The 24,579-nt window shown below is 37.1% G+C and overlaps 1 protein-coding gene across 3 annotated transcripts in view; it reads left to right on the top strand.

The window, feature by feature from the left end:
• Positions 1-24,579, top strand: part of si:dkey-172j4.3 (diacylglycerol kinase eta) — a 125,163-nt gene that overhangs the window by 91,564 nt on the left and 9,020 nt on the right. For all 3 annotated transcript variants that reach the window (XM_017434051.3, XM_017434049.3, XM_017434050.3), the window contains 13 exons: positions 3,928-4,015; positions 7,021-7,112; positions 9,560-9,659; positions 13,260-13,325; positions 17,503-17,668; positions 17,748-17,846; positions 18,041-18,125; positions 18,210-18,317; positions 19,743-19,839; positions 19,943-20,050; positions 20,177-20,290; positions 20,861-20,995; positions 22,503-22,666. In XM_017434051.3, the coding sequence (XP_017289540.1) occupies positions 3,928-4,015; positions 7,021-7,112; positions 9,560-9,659; positions 13,260-13,325; positions 17,503-17,668; positions 17,748-17,846; positions 18,041-18,125; positions 18,210-18,317; positions 19,743-19,839; positions 19,943-20,050; positions 20,177-20,290; positions 20,861-20,995; positions 22,503-22,666 (1,422 nt within the window). The remainder of the gene's footprint in view (positions 1-3,927; positions 4,016-7,020; positions 7,113-9,559; positions 9,660-13,259; positions 13,326-17,502; positions 17,669-17,747; positions 17,847-18,040; positions 18,126-18,209; positions 18,318-19,742; positions 19,840-19,942; positions 20,051-20,176; positions 20,291-20,860; positions 20,996-22,502; positions 22,667-24,579) is intronic.

The raw sequence follows: 24,579 nt of genomic DNA, 5'->3' as shown, positions 1-24,579 counted from the left end.
TGTAGGGAGGTCATACAGGCACATGGAGGCCACACACAATACTGAGCCTCATTTTGACGTGTTTTGAGGACATAACATCAAAGTTGTATCAGCCTGTAGTGTGTTTTTCCACTTTAATTTTGTGCGTGACTCCAAATCCAGGCCTCCATTGTTTAATAAATTTGATTTCCATTGATGATTTTTGTGTGTCAGCACATTCAACTTTGTACAGAACAACGTATTCAATGAGAATATTTCATTCATTCAGATCTAGGTTGTGTTATTTGAGTGTGCCCTTTATTTTTTTGAGCAGTATAGTTTTTAAGTGAAGTGAAGTGAAATTTATTTATATAGCACTCTTCAGCAGCAAGGCAATCCAAAGTGCTTTACAATACAGAAACAACAACAGAATCAAATAAACAACAATCAGGTACATACATAATCAAATACAGATTAATCATTCAATTCAATTCATTTCAATTCAAAAATACTTTATTAATCCCAAAGGGAAATTAAATGTTGTTGTAGCTCATAATCCTGGTTTTGTTAAAGAGTTGATGGCTGTGGGCAGGAAGGGTCTCTTAAAGCAGTCTATTCCGATTTGTCCTCGGTCCTGGTGTCCTCAAAGAGCCCCACCAGGTAAGCCTTGCTGGCTTCCTGCTCTGGAAGCTCAGGTCGGTCTTGAAGTCCTGGGTGATCTCCAGGACCAGGTGCTAGAAGTGCAGCTTCTGGATGAGCAGCTCGGTGGACTTCTGGTAGTGGTGGATCTCCCTGAGAGCCACGGTCCCGGACCTGTAGAGATGAGACTTCACTCCGCCGGTGGTCGGGGCGCTCCTGCGGGAAGCTTTGGTGGCGAGCTGCTTCCTGGGAGCTTTACCTCCGGTGGATATATGGGCGCTCTGCTTGGTTCTGGCCACAACTGGACTTCAGGGTTCTTCATGTTAAACACTTGTTGTCATGGTTACGCATCATAACAAAATGTCCAAAAGTAAAAAGGCTTCCAGCTGCACAGCATCCGATACCAGAGGAAGTAATCATCCAAAAAAAGTGATTTACATCCAGAAAAAAAGAGGAATAAAGTTTTCAAAAGCAATATCTCAGAATGAATGGAACAGAGCTACTCCAACATGCAGCCACCTTGAGCGGCGCAAATCTAGAAGCTATAGTTCTGTAATCTAAATGAAATATAGGATAATCTAAATGAAATCATGAAACTAAACATATCTAAACATGAGCTAAAACAGTCAAAATAGTAGCTAAAATACTCTAAAAAAAAGTTAAAGCTGAACTAAACAGCAATCAGGCTAAGACAGTCAAAATATGAGCTAAGATAAACTAAACTAAACTAAATGTGCAGGAAGGCTAAATAAGCTAAAACATGACAACACTAAACTAACGGTACAAAAAACTTTCTAATAGAACCAGAAGGCTCGCTGAACAGCCAACATTAGAATTAGAATTTTAGTCCACAATGGGAGTAAGTTCATCAGCAGCCACAACTTGTTTGATTGTTTTTCACACTTTTGCACATTTTCACAGTTTAAAAAACATAATTGAGACAAAGTTAGATTTTGCAGTCAGTCTGCCATTTAGTTGTCCAAATCCCTGCTGTTTTCTACTGATGTAGCACAGCTGTAACGGTGATATTAGACAACTAGTGTGGGGAAAAAACTATCACTGTGGCCTGATAGAGTGGTAGGTAATTATGAGCTGCATTTCAACCACAGAAATCCTTTTCAAAAATCAGGGTCCTAATTAGTGTCCTTCCCTTAAACCCCTCTATTTAATCAGTAAGAACCAGGAGGTAATCTGTCCCAGACTGAACATTTAGGCCCTCAAATTAGTTCAGCTTGTACTTTTAGGGTCACCTTGACCCTTTAGGATTGAGCTTTATGTATAGAGCTGAAAAATCAGAGTTTGTCCAGGAAAATCATCATTAGTGTATGCAGTAGCACTAACTTTATTCTGTTAGTGTTTAATACAAGTTACTGAAAAACATGAAAATTTTCAGTCATCTGACCATATGGATAAAGAACAAAAGGAAAACTATAAGCTTCCATTACTGCCCATAGATGACCTTAAAAGGCTTTCTTTTTGTCTAAGACTAAAATATAAAATTATTTTTTTCCTCTGGATTATATACTGTATATTCTCTCTTAACATCCATAAATTATCCCACATTGCTCACCCTTTTATTATACATTTGCTCTTTATCTATTTTTTTTTACCTGATGTCATTCAATTAATTTATTAATATCTTAGCATATTTCTTAAATTTTAGCAAATATATATCTTTGCAAAAAGCACTATTCATAATAGTCAGATGTCTGTAATTTTTATATCGATTTTACCTTTCGGCAGCATGTGATAATCAGTCATTCATGCAGTTTTAAACAGCTGAGGACAGCACACAATGAAGCTGTGGCGTTTGATTGAGCTCTTGGAGGAATGAGTTGAAAGAAGTCAGTGAAACCACTAAAATCACTTTTTTATTGTTTGATTGTTTCACTAGAGTTATGCTCTGAAGCAAAAAAACAAAACATCTGGAAGCCACACAGAAAGGTGTAACATGAACAGATTTTCAGTTATTTTAGTTAATTTGTTTACTTAACAGTCTATGTTAGGACTAACTGAAAATACAAAACCTTTAAGGTGAAATAGTCTTTTAAGTTTCTTTAAAAAACTTAGGGCATTTGGGTTCTGAATGCACTAATAAGTGTGGTGTTTAGCTGTTTGATGATCACAGTGTATCAACTTCTTTTTATAAACTTTGTCCTCTTCCTCCTTCTGCAGCTGTTTCTTCTTTATGTGGATGATTAAAGCAGCTGATGGGAAGCTTTTATGGCTGCTACCGTTTGTTTGATGTAAAGGCTCAGAGGTGTCAGGCTTGACAACACAAAAAGTAATTTTACCAAAACACTGGTTTCAAATGACAACATCAAAACAGAGAACAGAAGATTGACAACAAAAAAAGAATTTAACGACTTTTTTCAGAAAACCCAGTCGTAAAGAGTGAAAAAAACAGAACTGAGGCACAACAAAGCAAACACTGGAACATAAAAAGAAGTCATATTTTAGAAAAGATGTGCATAGATCATTACAATAAACAATGTTTTATTGGTTTGTTTTTTATTTTTTTCTATTTTTGTCACAACTGTTACTATGTCCTGACAGTAGAATATGAGACAGATAATCTGTGAAAAAAATCAAGCTCCTCTGGCTCCTCCTAGTGATCCTACTTCATTTGCAAAAATTCAACGCTCCTGGTCAGGAACAACCAATCAGAGCCAGGAGGAGTGTCTTAGCAATGTCAATCATGCTCGAGCACACACTGCTAGTTTCTGTAATTCTAGAGCTGTTTTTTTTTGTTTTGTTCTGTTTCTTTTCTTTTCTCCAAGCTAATTTTGACCCAAATTTTGCTGGTAGTTATTATAAAAATGTTTTGATGTGTGATTCCAAGTGAAAATTGTGTCTTCAGTTGGTCCCCAACAGTTGCCACCCTGTGAAATATTACCTTAAAGTTGGGAATCAGATTGCATTTAGTTATTAGTTTTTTTATTTAATTGTAAGACAAGCTTGGATTCAGTCCTACAGTAAGCTAACATCTGATATGCTTAATTTCAGTGAATCACTTGAAAGCTGATTGGTTGAATTGTGACAAATTTTAAAACAAAAATAATAACGCCTACCTTTTACCCTGCTGATCGTCAGTATGATAAACATCCACTGTCAGCAGCTTTAAAAAAAAGAAAACTATTAGGTTTTTATAAAGCTTTTTTTGTTTGCTGCAAATGATCAAACATTTTTTGTATATCTTCAGCTTTAATTAATGCTGAGTTTTTGTTGCCCTCCAATTAGCTGTGTAATCCTCCTGTCTCTGGTCTTGAAGTAATTAGATGCTGATAAAGTGCTTTATCTGGCGTTTGACACTGATCTGTATGTTTTCAGATGGAGCATCATGACATATGAGGTGCCTACCAGCAATAAAATTACACCAATTGTGAAGGAAGATGACAGCCACGATTCTCCTCTCCAGGTAAATTAGCCAGCAGGACTTTGTCTGCTTTGTGAAGAATAGTTTCCATAAAAACTGAAGTCTAAAAGCTCAGAGACATTGTTTTTGAGAATGGATTGATCCCAGTAGGTAGGAGCCAAAGCAATCAGACCTAAACCACAGGGAGTGTTGCAGCTTTTGATTAAGAGCAGGTCAACATGTGGAGTAAAAGCTGAACCAAAACTGGCAAATGTAAAGATGATAAATAGTTGTTCAGCTTTAGATTCTTGTTTATTTGTGTATATTCGTTTTTAAAACTTTAGAAGAACTTCGATTAATCATTTAAATCAATTTTGATGTTTTTTGTGATTTTAAAAAATATACTTGTGCTGCATTTTTTGTGATGCCACTTCATTAGTCACTGATCAAAATCTTTTAAACTTGTTTGCATTATCACGTCACAGGTTTAAACTTATTGAAATACTTCACCCCAAATAAATATATAAAAAGACAGGTATGACAGAATTATAGTCTGCAGACACAACTGGGAAGCCTTTACTGTGAAACATGATCTGTTGTCATGAAAGCTGTAATAATTAGTTTAATGATACTAGACTCTTTTCTAATATGATATTTAAATTTAGGATGGAAATCCAAAAGAACTGCCCAAATATTTTATCTCATCTACTTTTTGGATTTCCCTCTGCTCAATATAAATAGGTAAAATATTACTTAAGTTTCTTTCTGATTGTAAAACACATTGTGAGTGTTTTGGTGCAGTCAGAGTTAAAAAGTGACCCTAAAACCACCATTTGCCTCTTCAGAAATTCTGCAACTTGTTGTGGAATCTTTACAGTTACATCTACATCACAACATCATCTACATATAGATGAGCACTAAGCAAATTTACAACTTTCAGTTAAATCATTAACATACATGTAAAAAAATCATTGGTCCTAAAATTGAACCTTGTGAAATTCCCATTTTGCAATTTTTGTGAGTTTATTTCATTCCATTAACTTCTGCAGACTTTTTTGTATTTTTTTACATCAATTCATAACTTGAAATAAATTCAACTTTTTAAGTTTAGCATCTTATGATACACCTAAGCAGCCTTGCTTGAAAATATGTTTCATAGGGTTTTTGTGTGTAAACAAGGTAATTTTTTCACGCTCACCTATTTACAACAGATAATAAACAGAAATTTAGACCAAATATTTTAATTTTGCTGTACATTTTAGCATTAAAAATCTGAATCTGATTAGAAGTGATCTCTATTGCTGTCACTAAAATTATTTGATGCAATGATTTATTTATTTATTTTACTTCTCTCATCTAATTAATCAAATTATTATTACCACTGCCAAGGAGGTTATGTTTTTCAGTAGCATCTGTTTTTCAGTACTTAAAAATTTCTCTGAAGATTTTCAGGAAATTTTCAGGAAATGTCAAACATGGTATAAGGAACAAGGGATTCAATTTTGGTGATGATCTGGTCAAAGGTCAAGGTCACAGATCGGCCCGTGCTCTAACTCTCCAGCTGTATTCCATAAGAATGTTAAACTCCACAGCTGGACACCTCATGGGTCAAGGGTGGTCACTGTTGATGTCAAGGTGACAGGGTCAAAGTCACAGATGACCTTAGGCCCGAACTATGCAACCATGTAACGGAGGAAAATTAAACTGCACAGTTGGACACCTCTTAAGTCAAGAATGATCACGATTGATTTTAAGGTCATGAGGTCAAAGGTCAACATCACAGTAGACCTAGTGCTCTAACTATGCAACAATGTAATGTAGGAATGTCAAACTGCACAGCTGTTCACTTCATGGGAAAATATGATGTCTGTTGAATTTAAGGTCATGGGGTCAAAGTTGCATCAACTACAGGTGAGTTAACTTGATAAGCCACCCAATGAAGATCTGGGAGAGTTGTGGAAGCTAGACTTAGTCAAGAGGTGACTACTTGTGAGCAGCAATATGGTTTTATACCAAGAAAGAGCACCACAGATGCTATCTTTGCTTTGAGGATGCTGATGTAGAAGTACAGAGAGAGTCAGAAAGAACTTCATTGTGTCTTTGTGGATTTAGAAAAAAGCACATGACAAGGTGCTGTGGGAGGAGCTGTGGTGTTGTATGAGGAAATCTGGAGTGGCAGAGAAGTATGTCAGACTGGTACAGGACATGTATGAGGACAGCAGGACAGTCACAGGTCACCCCTTTAGCAAAATATTCTCTGTGCTCCTACATGTGACTCTTTTGTTAGCTCTGCCAAGAAAGTTATGTTTTCGGATGTGTCCGTTAGTTTGTCTGTCTGTTAGCAAAATCAAATAAAAAATAATTAACATATTTGGATGAAATTTTCAGGAAATGTTGGAGTTGTCACAAAAACAATGGATTAAATTTTGGTGGTGATCCAGATTATGATCCGGATACCATTTTTTTTTTAATCATGCTGTGGCCGTGCTCGAGGTTTGCATTCTCTGAGTGCTTCTAGTTGAATCTATTTCCAAAAGTAATAAATGTATTAACATTTTTTTTTTTTTGCTTCACAAAATTGGCATTTCTGTTTTACTTTTTCTTTATATTGTAACTGCATCTCTAAGAAAAAAGAATTTAAAATCATAATAAAATTGTCAAAATGTTTGTAATAAAGGAGAAAAGTACTCTTTCTTTTCAGAGTTTGTGAGGTGTTTCTTTTTCCCAGTGGCAACATAACTTTGGGTTGCCAGATGAGAAAAATCACACTTCAGCAGGGAGCTCGGAGACAATTTGCTTCTGGGCGGATTCAACTTATTTACACCTTTTTTTTATCAGCGTGTTGACAGTTTTGAATAGATTAAAATCTTGTTGAATAAAAATGAAATTGCAGTAATCCCATCAGAGATACTTGGTACAAGTGACAGCTCAATTTAAAAGAACAAAGCAAAGCAGAATTCCACTTTTTTTGTAATGTGTAGTGCTGCTTCAGCTTCTTACAATCTAATAGTTTAAATTTAAAAATGAATAAATTATTGCTCAAACTCCTTTTTTTTTCTGTGTCTCAGGTCCACATCACTCAGTATGCAGACTCTGTGGCCTGTCACCTTGCCAAGATCCTGGACTCGGACAAGCACAGTGACGTCATCTCCTCTGCCAAGTACGTGCCCTGAATGCCTTATAAAATGAGATCAAGAAAAAAAATTGTATTAAATGGGAAGAAACGAGGGAAGGATGACAAGAGGAGAATGGTAACAAGAAAAAGAGTCAGAGAAAGAAAGGCGAGTTTGTGTCCGATCAGCATGGATTGATTTTCTGCTTTTAAGTACAAATGCTCACGTGGGTGAGTGAAAGAGACAGATGGGTCACTGTTTAGGGGTTGTCCTCGGTGCATTAGTACATAGCGGTCTTCCTTTGGGAAAAGCTCAGCAGCCATTATAGAGCCCTCTTTCTGTGTGTGATGTAAATAGACGATGATTGTTATCCCAACCTGCAGCACATCTGAAACTCCCTGGGGACTTTAGGACACATGCAAAGTGCATAAGACGTGTTTCAAATGGAAAAAATAGCTTTGGCTTTTTTAACATTTTTTTTTTCTGGACACAGACATGAATTTAATAAATTTTCAGAAGCAAAAGGTAACAACAGCATCAACAGAAACCAGTGCAAATACAATTTAAATTCAGTTTAAGAACATAATTAACTTTATTTATGGGGCGGCTGTTGCTCAGCGGTTAGAGCAGTATTCACATGTCGAAGTGTCCCTGGGCAAGACACTGTACCCTTCATTGTCCCCAATGTGTGCCATATCAGTGTATGAATGGAGTTTAAAGCACTGATTAGACTCCATAGAATGACTTATTCAGGTTAGCTTTGTAGAGATGTAGTAGAGTGCTGTATGAATGTGTGTGGATGGGTAGATGAGGGCACAGATTGTGTTGTCAAGTGATTTAAATGGCCTGGATGGCTAGAAAGGCGCTATTTAGGAAATTTAGTCCATTTACCATTTACTTATAAAGGACATAAAATAACAAGAGTTGTACAATGTGCTGTACAATAAACCCTTAAACAATAACCTTAAAAACATTAAAATAAAAAAAAACAGAAAAACATGGTATAATCCAAATCTCACTATTTTTTTTTAATCGCTGTGGCCTTGGTGGAGGTTTGCACTTGTTGAGTGCTTCTAGTTTGTCTGTGTACAAGATTACTCAAGGAATTATGAACAGGTTTTCAGGAAATGTCAAACATGGTACAAGGAACAAGTGATTAAGTTTTGGTAGTGATCCAGTCAAAGGTCAAGGTCACAAATCAACCACTGTATAAAAGGAATGGTAAACTCCACAGCTGGATACCTCATGGGTCAGTGGTGATCACTGTTGATTTTAAGGTGACTGGGGTTTAAGGTCAAGGTGACCTTGTATAGTTACTACAGTTTTTAGGTTGTTTTCTGCATTTTGTGCAGATGAAAACATTTCTAGAAACCATTCCATGTTTACAAGGATATTTACCTGGATATTTTAAGAAACAACAAGTTAAACTGTTTTGGAAAAACAGCATTTGTATGTAAAAGATCTGAATTGTAATCAAATCATGAGGTAAAATCATGACCTAAAGATCGCCACTCTTAGATTCTTCGCAGATAATCGTGATTGGAGGCATCCTGACAGTTTTGGATCCACACTGTGGCATTGTTACATTTTACCCTAGTGTGGATAATATTATCAACAGGCACTCTTTCTCCTGGGAAAATGGCAATACTGGTTTATCATCTTAGTCTAATGATATTTTAGTGTATTGAATCAAATTTTCTTAATGTTTTGGACTTTTTTAGTGCTGCTTACTTGACCACTAACACATTGGCTAACTATTGTTTCCACAGTAATTTCTAAAATAATTTTTACTCTGATCCAAATAAATCACTTTGCTGAATAAATTTGCCCCTGTCTAAAGACAGGAACAGATCAGTGTGATTGTTTAGTGATTAGTGTGTAATATCACATATAAACATCTACCAGTGTGAACATGGTTTGAGGCAGAGTTTTCAGTTTGGCTCCTGTAAAATGTGCAAATGTGAAGTTATTTCAGCAGCAGAAGAAATAGAAGGCTGCTGTTAGACTAATGGTTTCATTTAAACTACACCAAAGACTTTTAGCTGACAAAATTGGTTCACACTCACACTGACAGGCAAATTAGATGAGTAAAGCACAGCTCCAGCTTTAGTTTTACTATCACCACTTATTAGTTAAAAAAAGATTATTGAAATACTTGTAAATCTAATTGTGGGTAAAAACCTTTTTTTGAGTGAGCTGCCGAGAAGTATAGAACTTTAAACCATAAAAAGTGAATCTTTCTGCAGCCCTAATTATCTAAAATGATGTAGTACTGACAGCAGTGGTAGGCTGAAGCAATCTCCCTGCTGAGTCACACAACAGTAACGTAATAACTGGAAGTAAACACTGAGCGGGGGCAACGGTACTGACAGGCAGGTGGGTGGCAGTGAAACACCTGCATGTGTGTGTGCATCAGCCTACTCTTTAACGTGTTATAAAGCATAAATCATCTGTTTAAATCTTAGTGGTAATTATGTTACCATCCTGTTGGCAGGTTTCTGTGTGGGACAGTGAATGACTTTGTGGCAGAGGTGGGGAAGGCATACGAGAGAGCCACAGAGAACAAGGAGGAGGCCGACGCCATGGCAAAGAAGGTAAAACAGGTCGGCATGTGTGTTGTGTTAGTGTTTGTGTAACTGGTGGGCAGGTGGGAGTGAGTGAGTGAGTGAGTGTCCGTCCGTCCGTCCGTCCTAGATCTTTATAGTCCTCCACATAGTCCACACTAACCCCCTGGATGGGAACTGGGGTCACCGGCATCCTAGTCCTCCTCAGATCCACCAACAGTTCCTTCGTGTTTGTCACATTGAGCTGCAGGTGATTCAGCCTACACCATGTGACAAAGTTGTCTACAACAGCTTTGTGTTCAACCTTATCACCCTCACTGATACAACCAACCACAGCTGAGTCATCCAAGAACTTCTGTAGATGACAGGTCTCAGTTCAATACCTGAAATATGCAGTATAGAGGGTGAAGAGGAGGGGAGAGAGGACAGTTCCTTGTGGAGCTCTGACAACACTGTCTGATACACAGTGTCGCAGGCACACAAACTGGGCACCGCAGTATCAAATCTGTTGAAAAACAAGTTGAATTCATCGGCCCTCAACCACACTATTGGCTGCTGACTTGAACCCGGTAATAGTCTTCATCCATCTCCAGACCTCTCTGGTGTTGTTCTTCCATTCCAGCTTCTTTCTGTAATCCTCTTTAGCTCTTCTGATCTTCACTTTCAAGCTCCTCTGTATTGCTCTCACGTCATCCTTGTTTCCATTTCTGAAGGCCCTCTTCTCATTCCGAATGGTTTTGATGTCTCTTGTTACCCATGGTTTGTTGTTTGGGTAACAATAAACGGTCTTAGTAGGTACAATGGAGTCAACACAGAAGTTAATGTAGTTAGTTATGCACTCAGTGAGCTCATTGATACTCTCCTTTTTCGGCCCACAGAGTACCTGCCAGTCAGTGGCCTCAAAGCGTCCCTGTAATGTCTCAGAGAGCTCCTTTGACCACCTCCTCACTGTCCTAAAGGTTGCAGGTTGGCTCTTCACTAGAGGCACAAAACAAGGGTAGAGATACACCAGGTTATGATCAGCCCAGCCCAGAGGAGGGAGGGGAGAGAAACTGTATGCATCTTTAATTTTAACATACAGCAAGTCCAGAGTCCTCTCCTCTCTTGTTGGACAGCTCACATACGGGGTGAAGTTGGGCAGGGTTTTGTACATGGTGACATGATTAAAACCACCCGAGACAGCGATGAATGCAGTCGGGTGACCCATCTGCAAACGAGCTATAGCGGAGTAGATGACATCACAGGCCACCGTAGAGTGAGCAGAGAGTGGAATGTAAACAGTCACCATTATAACATGGGAATATTCACGGGACAAGTAAAACAGACATAGACCAACTGCCAAAAGTTCAACATCCGGGCAACAGATTCGCTCTTTGATCGTTATGTGAGCAGGATGGCACCAATGGTTGTTTGCCAGAATGGCAAGCCCCCTCCTTTTCGCCTACCGCTCTCAGTAAGCCCGAATAGACTGGAAGCCCATAATGGAAACATTGCTGTCAGGAATGTCCTGGTAACGAAGGGGAAAAACGGATTATAACGCCTCTTCTCCATAATCTTCTGTTGTTTCTTTCTGATTTTTCTCCTCTGCTCCTTGTTTCCTCCCTTACAACCTCGGAGTGTCCTTCTCCAGATCTCTTTGGAAATTTCTTTGGGTCTAGACACAATGCCGGTCGGCTTCAGCTCAGTCAGCTGATCCCTGCTGTAAACATTGCGGCCAAGTTGTTGTGCCTGAGTAAAAGAAGAATTTCCATAGTGTAGAAAAGGACCAAGACTCTCTTTATCAGCATTGTTAAAAGGAGCTTCTTGTTACCTTAAAAAAAATGATGTAGGAAAAAATAAAAACTCATAAAAAAAATTGTAAAAAAAAATTAAAAGTAAAAAGACAAGCAGAAACCGCAACAGGCTGCATACACGTTGGCACATGCGCACTATCATCCCTTTATTCATGTGTTACCTAACTTTTACCACCTCCTTCCAATGACAAAGTAGTCTAGTTTAATGACTCTCTGCCAGTTAAGCACACCTTGTCTCATTTTCTTTTAAGCAACTTTAAAAAAAATGCTTAGAAGAGACAATAGCTTATATTGTAATTAGATCCAAACATGAACAGAAGTAAGGCGAGGCTAGCAGAGTTTCAAAATGGTGTTTTTTCAGTTAACTACTACTTGTATCAGCTTAGGCTATTAAAATGCTAGAACTCACTGGGTTCGCTTGCAGTTTGATCTTAGATCTGATCCAAATCTAAAATGGTTTCCATGTTTTCTATGAGTATTTACACTAACATTAACCACAAATATCTATCTAAAGTAAAGCTGCATTTTTACACTAGTCTTTCTGAACATCTGTTAGAAAAATTTACAGTGTAATTTACTATTTTTTAATTTTGACTTTTGTGTTCAAATTAATATTTTAATTTTACACCAAGGTAAACAAGATGCAAAATATTACCAAGCAAACTATATGTATACATTGTTTCTGCCTGTACCAAAGTATAAACTTTTCTAGAATGAACAAAAACACAATTTAGCATAGAAAGATCAGGAACTTGTTCAAACAACTGAACAAGAAAAAACAAAGTCCATTTATTTATCTATTTATTTTTTTATTAATATGTTGGTAAAAATGAAAATGACTTACTTTGGTTGCCCCCCACAAACCAAAAACATGCATGTTAGGTTAATTGGTAACTCTAAATTGTCCCTAGGTGTTAGTGAGAACATGAATGGTTGTTAGTCTCTATGTGGCCCTGTGATGGACTTGCCACCTGTCCAGGGTGTACCCCGCCTCTCGCACAGTGACTGCTGGAGATAAACACCAGCTCCCTGCAACCCAGAAAGGAAAAGCGGGTAAAGAAAATGGATGGATGGATGGATGGATGGATGGATGGATGGATGGATGGATGGATGGATGGATGGATGGATGGATGGATGGATGGATGGATGGATTGATGAATGGATGGATGGCCAAGTGGGTGGGTTAACAATGACATGATGTTCTGTATCAGCAGCTTGTATTTACCCCACAGCAGTCTCTGAATTACTTTTGTACAATATGAAAATGGGTAAATTGGTGTTTTTCATTTTAATTTCTTCATAATTCTTCTGTTAGTGGAAAATGATTTCATGTCCAAACTAATTCTAACAATACTATTGGTGGGTTCAGCTACATTAGCACCTCATACTTCTCAATCTAAGATAACTAAACAAAGGTTTTGTTTAATCAAATCAGTCAAATGTTTCAGACTCAATTTGAAGGATAAATATGTTTTAATAAGACTTTTCAAAATATTTTCAGTCAGCAGACACTTTTGAGGATTCTTCAAATCCAAGCAGCTTTTATCTGCTAATTTGTTATTTTCTAAAAAATGTGACGCTCCATTGGTGGCTGACAGGAAATTCATGTAGTTCCTCTCTAAACAGAAGTCTTTTATAAACTGAATAGGAGCATGTTTTAACTTCATACTGTGTTTAGGTCTTATTGCAGCCACACAAAATGAGGACTTAAGATGTGCTGTGCAGCTCTTATCTCTAAATTTACACTCTGTTCATGTGATTCTCAGTTGGCCAGAGGAGCCAGTATTAACAATGAAAATACCCTGTTTTTTATCGCTTTCTCTGTCTCATCTCCCAGTGTGCACTGCTGAACGAGAAGCTCGACTCCTTGGTCAAGGCCTTAAGTGAAGAAGCAGAGGCACAGGTAAATATCAGCATAATGTATTATCAGGAGGTTGTTATCAGAAGAAGAAGCAGAGCAATCTGACATGATTGGTGTAAATACTAAAAATACAGGGTATAACAGGATCTTTGCACAAAAAGAGAAGTTGGACATGTTTATTGAAAGTAGTGGACCAAGTATGACCAAGAACAAAGTGAATTTTGGCCATCCTGAAAGAACTCTAATCTCAAATATTTCAGAGTGGTTCATGCAAGCACTATTTTAAAGACCTTTACACCATCATCAGTTTCATATTTTACAATTATTCTGACAGAAATATTATGATATTCCCAACAAAAGTGCTCCAGGCTGCACTGGAGGCACTAAAGCTAGCAGCTGCTGCTGCTTTTGTGGCTTGCAAAAAATCGTAGAGTTTGTTGTAAGTACATGTGTAATGTGAAATTGAAAGCACTGTAAAGCGTTTGCTGTTTTAAAATCTATAACATTTTTGAGATTCAAGTTGTATTAAAAGAGCAGCAATCTGCTTTCATCTTGGCTTTACTTGGACTAGCCGTTACACATTAGTTCATTCAGAATTAGACTCTTACAATGAACTTCACTTCACAAGATCTAAACTATTCCTTCAATTTTCTCATCTCTTTCAGTTGTATAAGCTGCAATTTTTCATGTTAGCATAGCATACTGACACCTTATAGACTCAATAACTATTTGGAAAAAGAAGTGTATTTCTTTCACCCTCTTTAAAGTTTTTATTGGTCTTTCTGAGCTCTGGGTGATAATACTTGAACTGCATTAAAAGCAGTGGCTTTAGTTTTCTCCATGATCTCAACAACACATAATCTTTTTAGCATCTCTGACCCCCATGGTGTTTTTTTCTTATTCACAGACTAATTTAGATGTTGGAAAAATAAACAGCAGGGCCTTGAAAGTGTCAGTACAATATTAAGCTCCTGCTCACTAAAACTGAAAGTTCAAAAGACACTCATCCTGCCGCAGCTCTGCCTGTAAAATAATATTAGGCGCTGCCTCTTATTGTCAAGGATACAAGAGATGTTCAGCACTGAAGCAGGAAGTTAAAACACAAATGTGTTGTGGTTTTAATGCTGATCTGTTCATAGAAGCTAACATCTGTTATTTTACAAGCAGGCACTTAATATGTAAATATCTGTGTATTTTATGCATTGGGCAGCAAACATATTCACCCTCTTCAGTTCTCTTTCTGTTATGTTGTTTTATAACCTGGAATTTAAATGAATTTTCAATTTGATTGTAAATGATCTTAAATAGGGAAAAATAAGACCTTCTTTGACAGAATTCTAAAAAATATTAAACAGAAAAGTGGTACATGCATATGTATTTTTCCCCTTTGCTTAGAAGCCAAATAGTTGGTTAAATAAGATTGCTTACAGGTAGATCTTAAGTGTCAGAGAATTTCAGTCTATATAAAACTATTCTGATGGACCCTAGAATCAACACCTCTAAAGCCCAGTTTACACAATGCTGGTTTTAGGTGGAACTGGAACATTTTTGTTGCAATTCAGCCTTTCATATACACAACAACAGTGATCAGACTCTTCGACACCAAAATGTTTTTTGGATACTCCCAAAATCATATTAGTTCAATATTGCCCATGCGCACTATGGATGGCTGCAGTCAATAGATTTTCTGTGCTGTGATAGTAGATCAACAACAATAACAATGGTGGTTAGCAGAGTATTGACTGTGCTTCTCACCCTTTTCAACATGTAGGAACAATTCAACCTCTCTGTCGTTCCAAGTGAATGTTTGTGTATTCACTATTTTTGAAATAACTGCTTTCACACTTGAAAGACTGAAGACGGAATCACAGTGCCAGCTAGTGACCTGTCATGGAAACTACAGTGAATTTAAGGAGGATATAGTTGCCATGTAAACAGGGAAAAAACATTTTCAGGAGATCGTTCACGTGTAAACAGGACCTAAGTAGTGCAGGCTTCCACCAAGCAGGAGACATAATGAAGACCAAGGAACTCTCCAAACAGGTCAGAGCCAAAGTTGTGGAGAAGTACAGATCAGTATAGATAAGGTTAGGTTAGAACCCTAAACATCCCACAGATAATTCCATTATCAGATAAGGCAGGGGACACCCTGGACAGGTCGCAAGTCCATCACAGGGCCACATGAAGACAAACAAGACAAACTACTATTCACACTTTCAGTCACACCTAGGGACAGTTTTAGAGTTACCAATGAACATACACTCACCAGCCACTTTATTAGGTACAGGGTTTCCCCCAGTGCATTATAAGCCTGGCGGCCTGCCAGGCTTATAATGCACTTTTTAAATTAGGTGCAAACAGTTCGTAGTTATTTTAATTGTATTTTTGTTCAAAAAAACTATTACAAAAGGTCATTTTTGTAAAACTGTAGTTGTGTAAATATTTAGCACAAATATCTTACAATATCACATAATAAATAGCCATATTTTCTACTTTCCTGCCAATTTTAATAATTTTTTTTTTTTTTTTTACTAAATTACGGTTGGCCGGCAATCGGCCACCTACCACCAGGCTTAGCCTCTTTTCTGGGGGAAACCCTGTGGTACACCTGTCCAACTGCTCAATAATGCACATGTCAAATCAGCCAATCACATGGCAGCAACTCAATGCATTTAGGCATGTAGACATGGCCAAGACAATCTGCTGCAGGTCAAACAAAGCATCAGAATGGGGAAGAAAGGTGATTTAAGTGAGTTTGAACGTGGTATGGTTTATGGTGCCAGACAGGCTGGTCTGAGTATTTCAAAAACTGCTAGTTTACTGGGATTTTCATGCACAACCATCTCTAGAGTTTACGGAGAATGGTCCAAAACAGAGAAAGTATCCAGTGAGCAGCAGTTCTGTCGGCGCAAATGCCTTGTTGATGCCAGAGGTCAGAGGAGAATGACCAGACTGGTTTGAACTGATAGAACGGCAACAGTAACTCAAATAACCACTCGTTATAACTGAGGTATGCAGAACAGCATCTCTGACTGCACAACACGTTGAACCTTGAGGCAGATAGGCTACAGCAGCAGAAGACCACACCGGGTGCCACTCCTGTCAGCTAAGAGCAGGAAACTGAGGCTACAATTCTCACAGGCTCACCAAAATGGGACAATAGAAGATTGGAAAAACGTTGCCTGGTCTGATGAGTCTCGATATCTGCTGCAACATTTGGATGGTAGGGTCAGAATCATGAAAGCATGGATCCATCCTGCCTTGTATCAACAGTTCAGCCTTGTGGTGGTGGTGGTGGTGCAAGGGTGTAGGGGATATTTTCCTGGCACACTTTGGGCCCATTAGTACCAATTGAGCATTGTGTCAACGCCACAGCCTACCTGTAGAATTGTTGCTGACCATGTCTATCCTTTTATGACCACAGTGTACCCATCTTCTGAAGGGTACTTCCAGCAGGATAACGCGCCGTGTCATAAAGCATGAATCATCTCAGACTGGTTTCTTGAACACAACAATGAGTTCACTGTACTCGAATGGCCTCAACAGTCACCAGATCTCAATCCAGTAGAGCACCTTTGGGATGTGGTGGAACGGGAGATTCGCATCATGGATATGCAGACGACAAATCTGCAGCAACTGCGTGATGCTATCATGTCAATATGGACCAGACTTTGAGGAATGTTTCCAGTACCTTGTTGAATCTATAGCGCAAAGGATTAAGGCAGTTCTGAAGGCAAAAGGGGGTCCAACCCTGTACTAGCAAGATGTACCTAATAAAGGTAAGTGTAAGTCAGACAGTTTGGAATTTGTCAAAACATGTGGAAGAAGCTGCTGTTCTCAGATAAAACTAAAAATGAACTCTTTGTCCAACACCACGTCCATTGCAAACCTTTTATCCCACTGTGAACACCACCTCCACAGTGAAGCATGGTGGTGGTGGCATCATGCTGTGGGGATGTTTTTCATCAGCAGGGCCTAGAAAACTGGTCAGGTTTTCTGTTTTTGCCTAATTACTTTTTTTTTTTTCACAAAAAATATTTTACATCTTCAAAGTAGCATTTATGTCGGGTAAAAAAAACAGGCAAACGCTCCAAAATTCCATTTAAATTCCAGGTTGTAAGGCAACAAAACTACAAGAATGCTAAGGAGGGTGAATACTTTTGCAACTCTCTGTAGATTTCACAGCTTATAAGCACCTTTATACTTTGTTTTTATCTAGGTGGTACCAGCAGGTTCCTCTCAAAGCCAGGAAGGCTCCAGTCCCAGTGAAAGTGGTGGCGAGTCGGGTTCAGAGGGCAAAACTTATCGATCCAAGGAGCAATTGATGCTCAGAGCCAACAGCCTGAAGAAAGCTCTGAGACAGATCATTGAACAGGCTGAGAAAGGTAACAGCGCAACCAGTAGGTGTTTGCTGTTTTCTTCCACATACAAGCGTTTGCTTTACTGACTTAAGTGTTGTTCTAGTGGTGGACGAGCAGAACCGACACACGCAGGTTCAGAGGGTGCCGTCCTCATCCTCCATTAAAAGGGAGAACAGTGAGGAGCTGAAGGATGCTGAGCCACGTAAGTATCATTTTAAATTTAACTCTGCAGCAGTTCTAAGTTATTGAAAACGTAAGAACAATCTTTGAACATTTGGAAACTTGAAGAACCAGATTCTGTTGGTGATGGTTTGAAGGCATCTTATCCAGTGACAAAAGTACTGAAAGGACTTTACCTGTGAAGAGTTTTTATGAATTCATCCTGTTTCTGTTTAGGTCCAGGAGGTCTGAGTCCCACATCCCCCATCGTCTTAGAGAAACCAGAGAGTCTCAATGCTGTCTCCTTTAGCGAGGACTCAGTGTAAGTCTGTGTGTGTTTCTTCATGCTCATGCTATGCATGTGTGCATCATTATACACTAATAAACAGTTTCTATTTATCTATAGACAATGTACAGAGAAGTGTGTGATGAATAACTACTTCGGCATTGGCCTGGACGCCAAAATCTCTCTTGAGTTCAACAACAAGAGAGATGAGCATCCCAAAAAGTGCAGGTATACCAACAGATGCATTAACCTAGCATCATGCTGATTATTGATTTCGTCTATATTTTTACACAGTCACTGGTAAAGTTTTGTCATATTTAAAGCTTTTAACACAAAACATTCAACCTATCTAATGATAATACACAAAGTAACTTTTCAACTATCTAAACTTTCCCAAACATTTTCAAACTCTTCTTACTCCCATAATTTTTACTCTGCTCTTATTCAGTTTGTACATCTTAACATCAACATTTTGTCATCTTAGATTGTTTCAAAACTAAGTCCCAAATTACTGTTGGGTTTTGAAGACAAAAGTTAATGTATGTTGGAGTTTTAGACAGTAGCTGTGTTGGCACATTTAAAAGTTTGTTCAGAAACTTATAGGAAATTTAAGAAATTATTTAGAGCTCCAGATGCAAAGTTACAGAACAGTCTTTTTAAACTACTGATGCTTATTACCAAATTATGTTTGTGTTAAAAGGCAAAAAATATTCCTATTCTTGGACCCTGTTCTGAAGTATAAAGTCACTAGATCATTTATACAAAACATAAGACCATCATCGGTTTTTGCATCAACATTGATTTGGTTTTTAAGTCCTCTTTTAATCCTAAAATAAATTTAGTCTTGTCATTTTGACTTTGTTTTCCATGTTTTTACTTTCTCAAAATTTAAAAAATGAAAACAAATTATTTTCCTCATGTTTTGTTTTTCTCAAAGTGCCATTGCTACAACTATTTTTGGTTGTGACTACATTCTCAAATATGTTCTTTCAAATACGGAAACATAATTAACATGTCCACTGTAACATAAAATGGAAAAAAAACTAAATGTTGAATCTTTTTTTTTTATCATCTACAGTAACTAAATTTATCCTCATTGTTCTTATTTTATGTTCAATGAAGTTTTATCTTGTTAATTCTAAAGCTAGATTTAATTCCATTCAGTTCAATTCAGTTTATTGATATAGCACCAATTCACATCAAAAGTCATCTCATGGCACTGTACAAAAACATTCACATACATTATAAAAGCCAAATTAATAAAAGTATCTATCTAAGAAAGCCAGAAGATTGCATTGGATCTTCCCTTTGTCACAGTCTCTCATCCTGAGCAGCACAATGGCAATAGTGGAAAGAAAAACTCCCTTTTAACAGGAAGAAATCTCCAGCAGAACCAGGCTCGGAACGAGCAGCCATCTGCATCCAGAAATTTTGTGCTAATAATTCGATTGACCATCTGCTTCGACCGGCTGAGGTGTTACAGGACAGGCAAACATAGAATGACTCGTCCTGGTGTAGTTTCTATAAAAGAAAGACAAAGAAAAACACATGTTAATGATATCAATAATTACAAATATAAACATGGGGAGTAGAGCAAGTAAAGATAGTAGCAGAGTCTGGAAATGTGGTCTTATTGGTTCTCTCCATCTGCAGTAGTCGCACAAAGAACATGATGTGGTACGGGGTTCTGGGGACCAAAGAACTGGTCCAGAAGACATACAAGAACCTGGAGCAAAGAGTTCAACTGGAGGTCAGATTTTCACTGTTTTGGAGGGATTCTTCTTAAATAAAAGTAAAACTACCTGTTTCTGTTTTGAATAAAAGTCTGACATCCCTTTCTCGTCTCTCCGCAGTGTGACGGGGTTTCCATTTCTCTGCCAAGTTTGCAGGGGCTGGCTGTTCTCAACATCCCCAGCTATGCTGGTGGGATCAACTTCTGGGGCGGCACCAAGGAGGACAATGTGAGTAAAATAGATCCAGAACATTAAAAAATTCAAACTTAAAGCTTATTTATACAAAAAAGGAACATTTGTTTATATTTTCAGTTTATCTGTAAGAAAGTGACTTTTGTTTTCTTGTTACCTCAGAACTTTGGCGCTCCGTCGTTTGATGATAAGAAGCTGGAGGTGGTGGCAGTTTTTGGCAGCATGCAGATGGCCATGTCTAGAGTCATCAACCTGCAGCACCACCGCATCGCACAGGTAACACACAAAGTCACACACAGTCACACACACACAGAGTATAAAGCTGCCTTAAACAGTTGATTGATTGAATCAGGGCAGGCTGAGCATTTCATGACTACAGCTGTGATAACGAGTGGAAAACAAACTGTTTGTTTTACTCTGCTCAAGCAGAGATGTCTGGGGGGGTGTCATTATTGGGTGTGCAGTGTTCAGTGCAGTTTTTCTGTTTATTTTGTTAGTTCAGGTACAATAATTTTTTTGTTTAGTTGTAAAGGAGGAGATTTAAAGTTATGTGTTCCTGCATAGGACTAATTGGGTCAAAGCACACACAATGGTGCGATGGTGTTTTTTGTTAAAGAAAATGATCAAGAAGATTAAACATATCACAAATCATCAAACCAAACATTACAATAATTGTAGCAATAAAATATTCAAAACAGAGAAATATATGCATTTTTAAGCCCATTGCCTAAGTTTTATATCTGCTAGAATCACATGAAATGTTCAGTGTGATTTTAAGAACATGATTGTATGAACAAAAAACATCCTCTCTGACAGCTGTTGTTTCTTTTTATTACACACTCTCAGTGCCGCCAGGTGAAGATTACCATCTTGGGGGACGAGGGGGTTCCTGTGCAGGTGGACGGAGAGGCCTGGATTCAGCCTCCTGGCATCGTCAAGATTGTTCACAAGAACCGAGCTCAGATGCTTACCAGAGACCGGGTAAGATCCAAGTCAGATGTGAGCAATTTACTGTGTAACTTCATACAAAAATCAGTTTTTATACGGACAGGTTGTCAGTGTGTAAATGTCTGCTGCTTGCAGATGAAACATAGAGAGAGAAAAGGAGTCTTCTTTAAAATATTTGTTTTTATGTCATAAATGTTGAAGCTGAAAATCCACTTCCCTTCCTGGCTGCACCTCTCTGCTCATGTTGTTGACTCTTTCTATTTTGGGACTTCTTAAATCCAATCCATCCTCTCTGTGTTTGCTCTCTCTTCATGCTGCGCAAACCTCTGAGAGCTCTTCTGAGTCGAGTACATTTGGCCAGTTCGTTTCCATGGTATCCCTCCTCGAACACAAGAGTGGAGACTGTTGGTTCACTGGGTTTAACCTGTATTCAGTAAAATATTGACGTGTGTGTGTGTGTGTGTGTGTGTGTGTGTGTGTGTGTGTGTGTGTGTGTGCTGAACACACGGTTCCTGCTGGATGTCTACAAGTTCAATGAAGTTTTATCTTGTTGATTTATGTTCATGTGGGACTTTTACCTGATTCAACCACTTTGTACACACAATAAAAGTAGGATCGTAAATAAAAAATAAACAAATGTAAAAGAAAACGATATCACAAGAAGATAAAGGAAAAATGGAAAAAAAATAAAGGAAAATTAGTAGAAAAATGAATGACAATCTTTATAACATGTACATAAAAACTATAATTACATAAATAAATAATAAATTGTACATAAATATAGAAAACACGATAATTCAATAATGTAAAATTATTTATCAAAAAATACTAGATGTCAATATTATTACAAAAAATTAAAAACTGAAAAGATAAAATATAAATACATAATAAAATAGTACTTGGTAAATAAAAATAATAATCCATTTATAATACAAATATTCAAGTTAAGTATAAAAAAATGTCAGCGTCAGTAATAATAATAAAAAATAGTAATGTTTGGCCTTTGAACATGTTTCTTCTGCGACCCGATCACAGATAAGAGTCAGAAAATGGATGAATGAATACAAATAAAAAAATAATACCAAAAAAGAGTAAACGCATAAAGATAAATGTAAAAAACAAACAGTTTAATTAAACAAACATGATAATGATGTTGATTATGATAATAATAGATGCCAATAAAATAACAAAATATATACTTAAACATAATGTCGGTTAATGTAGTGTTATTTTTTATTTATTTATTTGATTAAAAAAAATAATGTATTCAAATAAATAATAAAAATAAAAACTGTCAATGTTAATATTAATACACAATTAATAGAAATAAAAACTAAGACAACAACATATACATTAAAGCAAGTTGTTTTTAAAAAGTTCCTTCTATTTTTTGGTTATTCAGACAATAATGTGCCTCTGCTGACTTTTTACTCTGCTCAGAGAAGCACTTTGGATGACTTAGACTAACTGCACGGTAGTTTTTATTTACTGAGGTGATAAAGTCAACCAGCCTGAACTTTCTTTGTCTCTGTCCAACCAGGCGTTTGAGAGCACGCTTAAATCATGGGAGGACAAAAGAAAGATTGACACCTACCGCGCCGCCAGGCCCCGCCTTAACTCCCAGCAGTCCATGGAGTATCTGACGGAGGAGGAGTGTGCTCAGGTCCAGCAGCTGGGAATCGTGGCTGACACGCTTATTAACAAGTACGAAATATTTGGTTCACTCGTGTGGGTTTACTGGGATTGGATGTCTGGTCTGTGTTCAACATAAGTGTGTCCTGATGCAAAAAGATTTAGGATAATTGACTCTAGTATTACCAGCTGTGAATACAAGACGCAAATGTTTTGTTTTAAAGGAAAACATTTTTGTTATGCTTTAAATGTGATTAATTACTGGCATAAATTACACAGTTTAATGATTTATTCCCATTTTATTTTTGATTAATGTATACAGGTCACATTTTAATCTGTATTTTTATATTTCTTCATACAGTTCAATTTAAAAATGTTTAAGATGCACAATTCCACAGACTATTTATGTACAGACTATTGCAAAGTCGAACAGACCGAAGCATAACTCTGGCATAGAGCTTTCAGAGAGCAGAGCATACATTTTTAACATCTTCCTAAAGTGACCATCCAGTTCCTATTCTTAAAAAACATGTGCTTTGGAAAGGTTATGAACAGATAATATTATCTGTTGCAGATAGCTTTTTGAATGACCTCATCTGACCGATGAGCTAACAGATGATAATCTGAAAGTGACTGACATCCTAGAACAACTTAAGCGTCACAACTTTAAAAACCTTTACATCACTATGAATTTAGCTTTAGGTTTTCCACATAGAATACTGTCGTTTTTTGCCAGCACAAACTGCAGTAGCACCAGCTAGCTGTAATGCTTCTGGACGAATTTGGGCACTTCCAGCAATGATATAATGATTCTACATGAACAACTGTGTGCTGCAAAACTAATAACAACATAAAAATAGATAAATTAGTGTTTATATGAACAGCTGTAAAAAATTCTGAGATTCAAGTTTTAATGACAACATTCCACTTTGGCCTCGGCCCCTTACAGACGACCCATCAAACCAGGCTGAATAAAATCTATTTCTCCAAACTGAAGTAGTTCAAAAAGCTATCTGCAACATGTAAGATATTGACTGTTTATAACTATTGCACTGAACTCCACTGAAAATAATTCTAACATTTCACTATACTACACATCAAAACCCTGATTTTACAGCTGCAGGTAAAAAAAACTGACTAAGAAAAAGGAAAAAAACGTGGACATTTGATAAAACACAGCAAATATACTTAGAAAACTACAAAAAAGACCTAAAGTTTAGGTTTGACTTTTTAATAATAATAATATTAATAGTAACTTATTATTATCAGGCCCGATCAGCTAAGCGCTGCAAAGGCCTAATGTAATCATAGTGTTTATTATTATTATTACTATAAAAATGTGTGAAATGGTAAAAAATATATACTTTCTAACAAAAGATTTTAACGTCCTGTAAACTTATTTTAAAGTTTCTATAATACTTTTTTTAGACGTGTCAATAGATTTATTTATTTTGTGCTTTTCACAATAAATCAAACATTATTTAAATCTAAGAACATGTTGCTTTTTAACAACTTAAAGAGCTGCAGCACCTTCATATGGAGAGCCATTTCGGCCAAAATTAAATAAATTAAAAAATGGGTAAATAAATTAAAAAATGGGTAAAATAACTAATTAAATGAGTAAAATAAATTAAAAAAAGAGTAAAAAAAACATTTATTTATTTTCATTAACCCCTTTATTCATTTTCCCAATTTTACTTATCATATTTTTCATTAATCCCTTTTATTGAAAAATTGATTATCTTCCCATTTTCCAATTCCTCTTATTCATTTAGTATTTCCTTATTTTCTTATTTATCACATACACTTTTCCAATTCTCATTTTCCAATTCTTCGTCCCTGTTTTAATATGTTAATGAGGGGCGGTGTCTTCAGGCTACACTGTCAGCCTATTGGTTAGATTCATCTAACCAAAATAACCCCAAATAACTCACGAAGAAGAGATGTGACGTCACATCCTGTTAACATCAGAATGCCGGGAGCAT

This window comes from Kryptolebias marmoratus, linkage group LG7 (assembly GCF_001649575.2).
Source record: "Kryptolebias marmoratus isolate JLee-2015 linkage group LG7, ASM164957v2, whole genome shotgun sequence".
NCBI lineage: Eukaryota > Metazoa > Chordata > Actinopteri > Cyprinodontiformes > Rivulidae > Kryptolebias > Kryptolebias marmoratus.
Note: the sequence above shows the minus strand (reverse complement) of the source record. Positions and strands in the feature narration are given on the sequence as shown.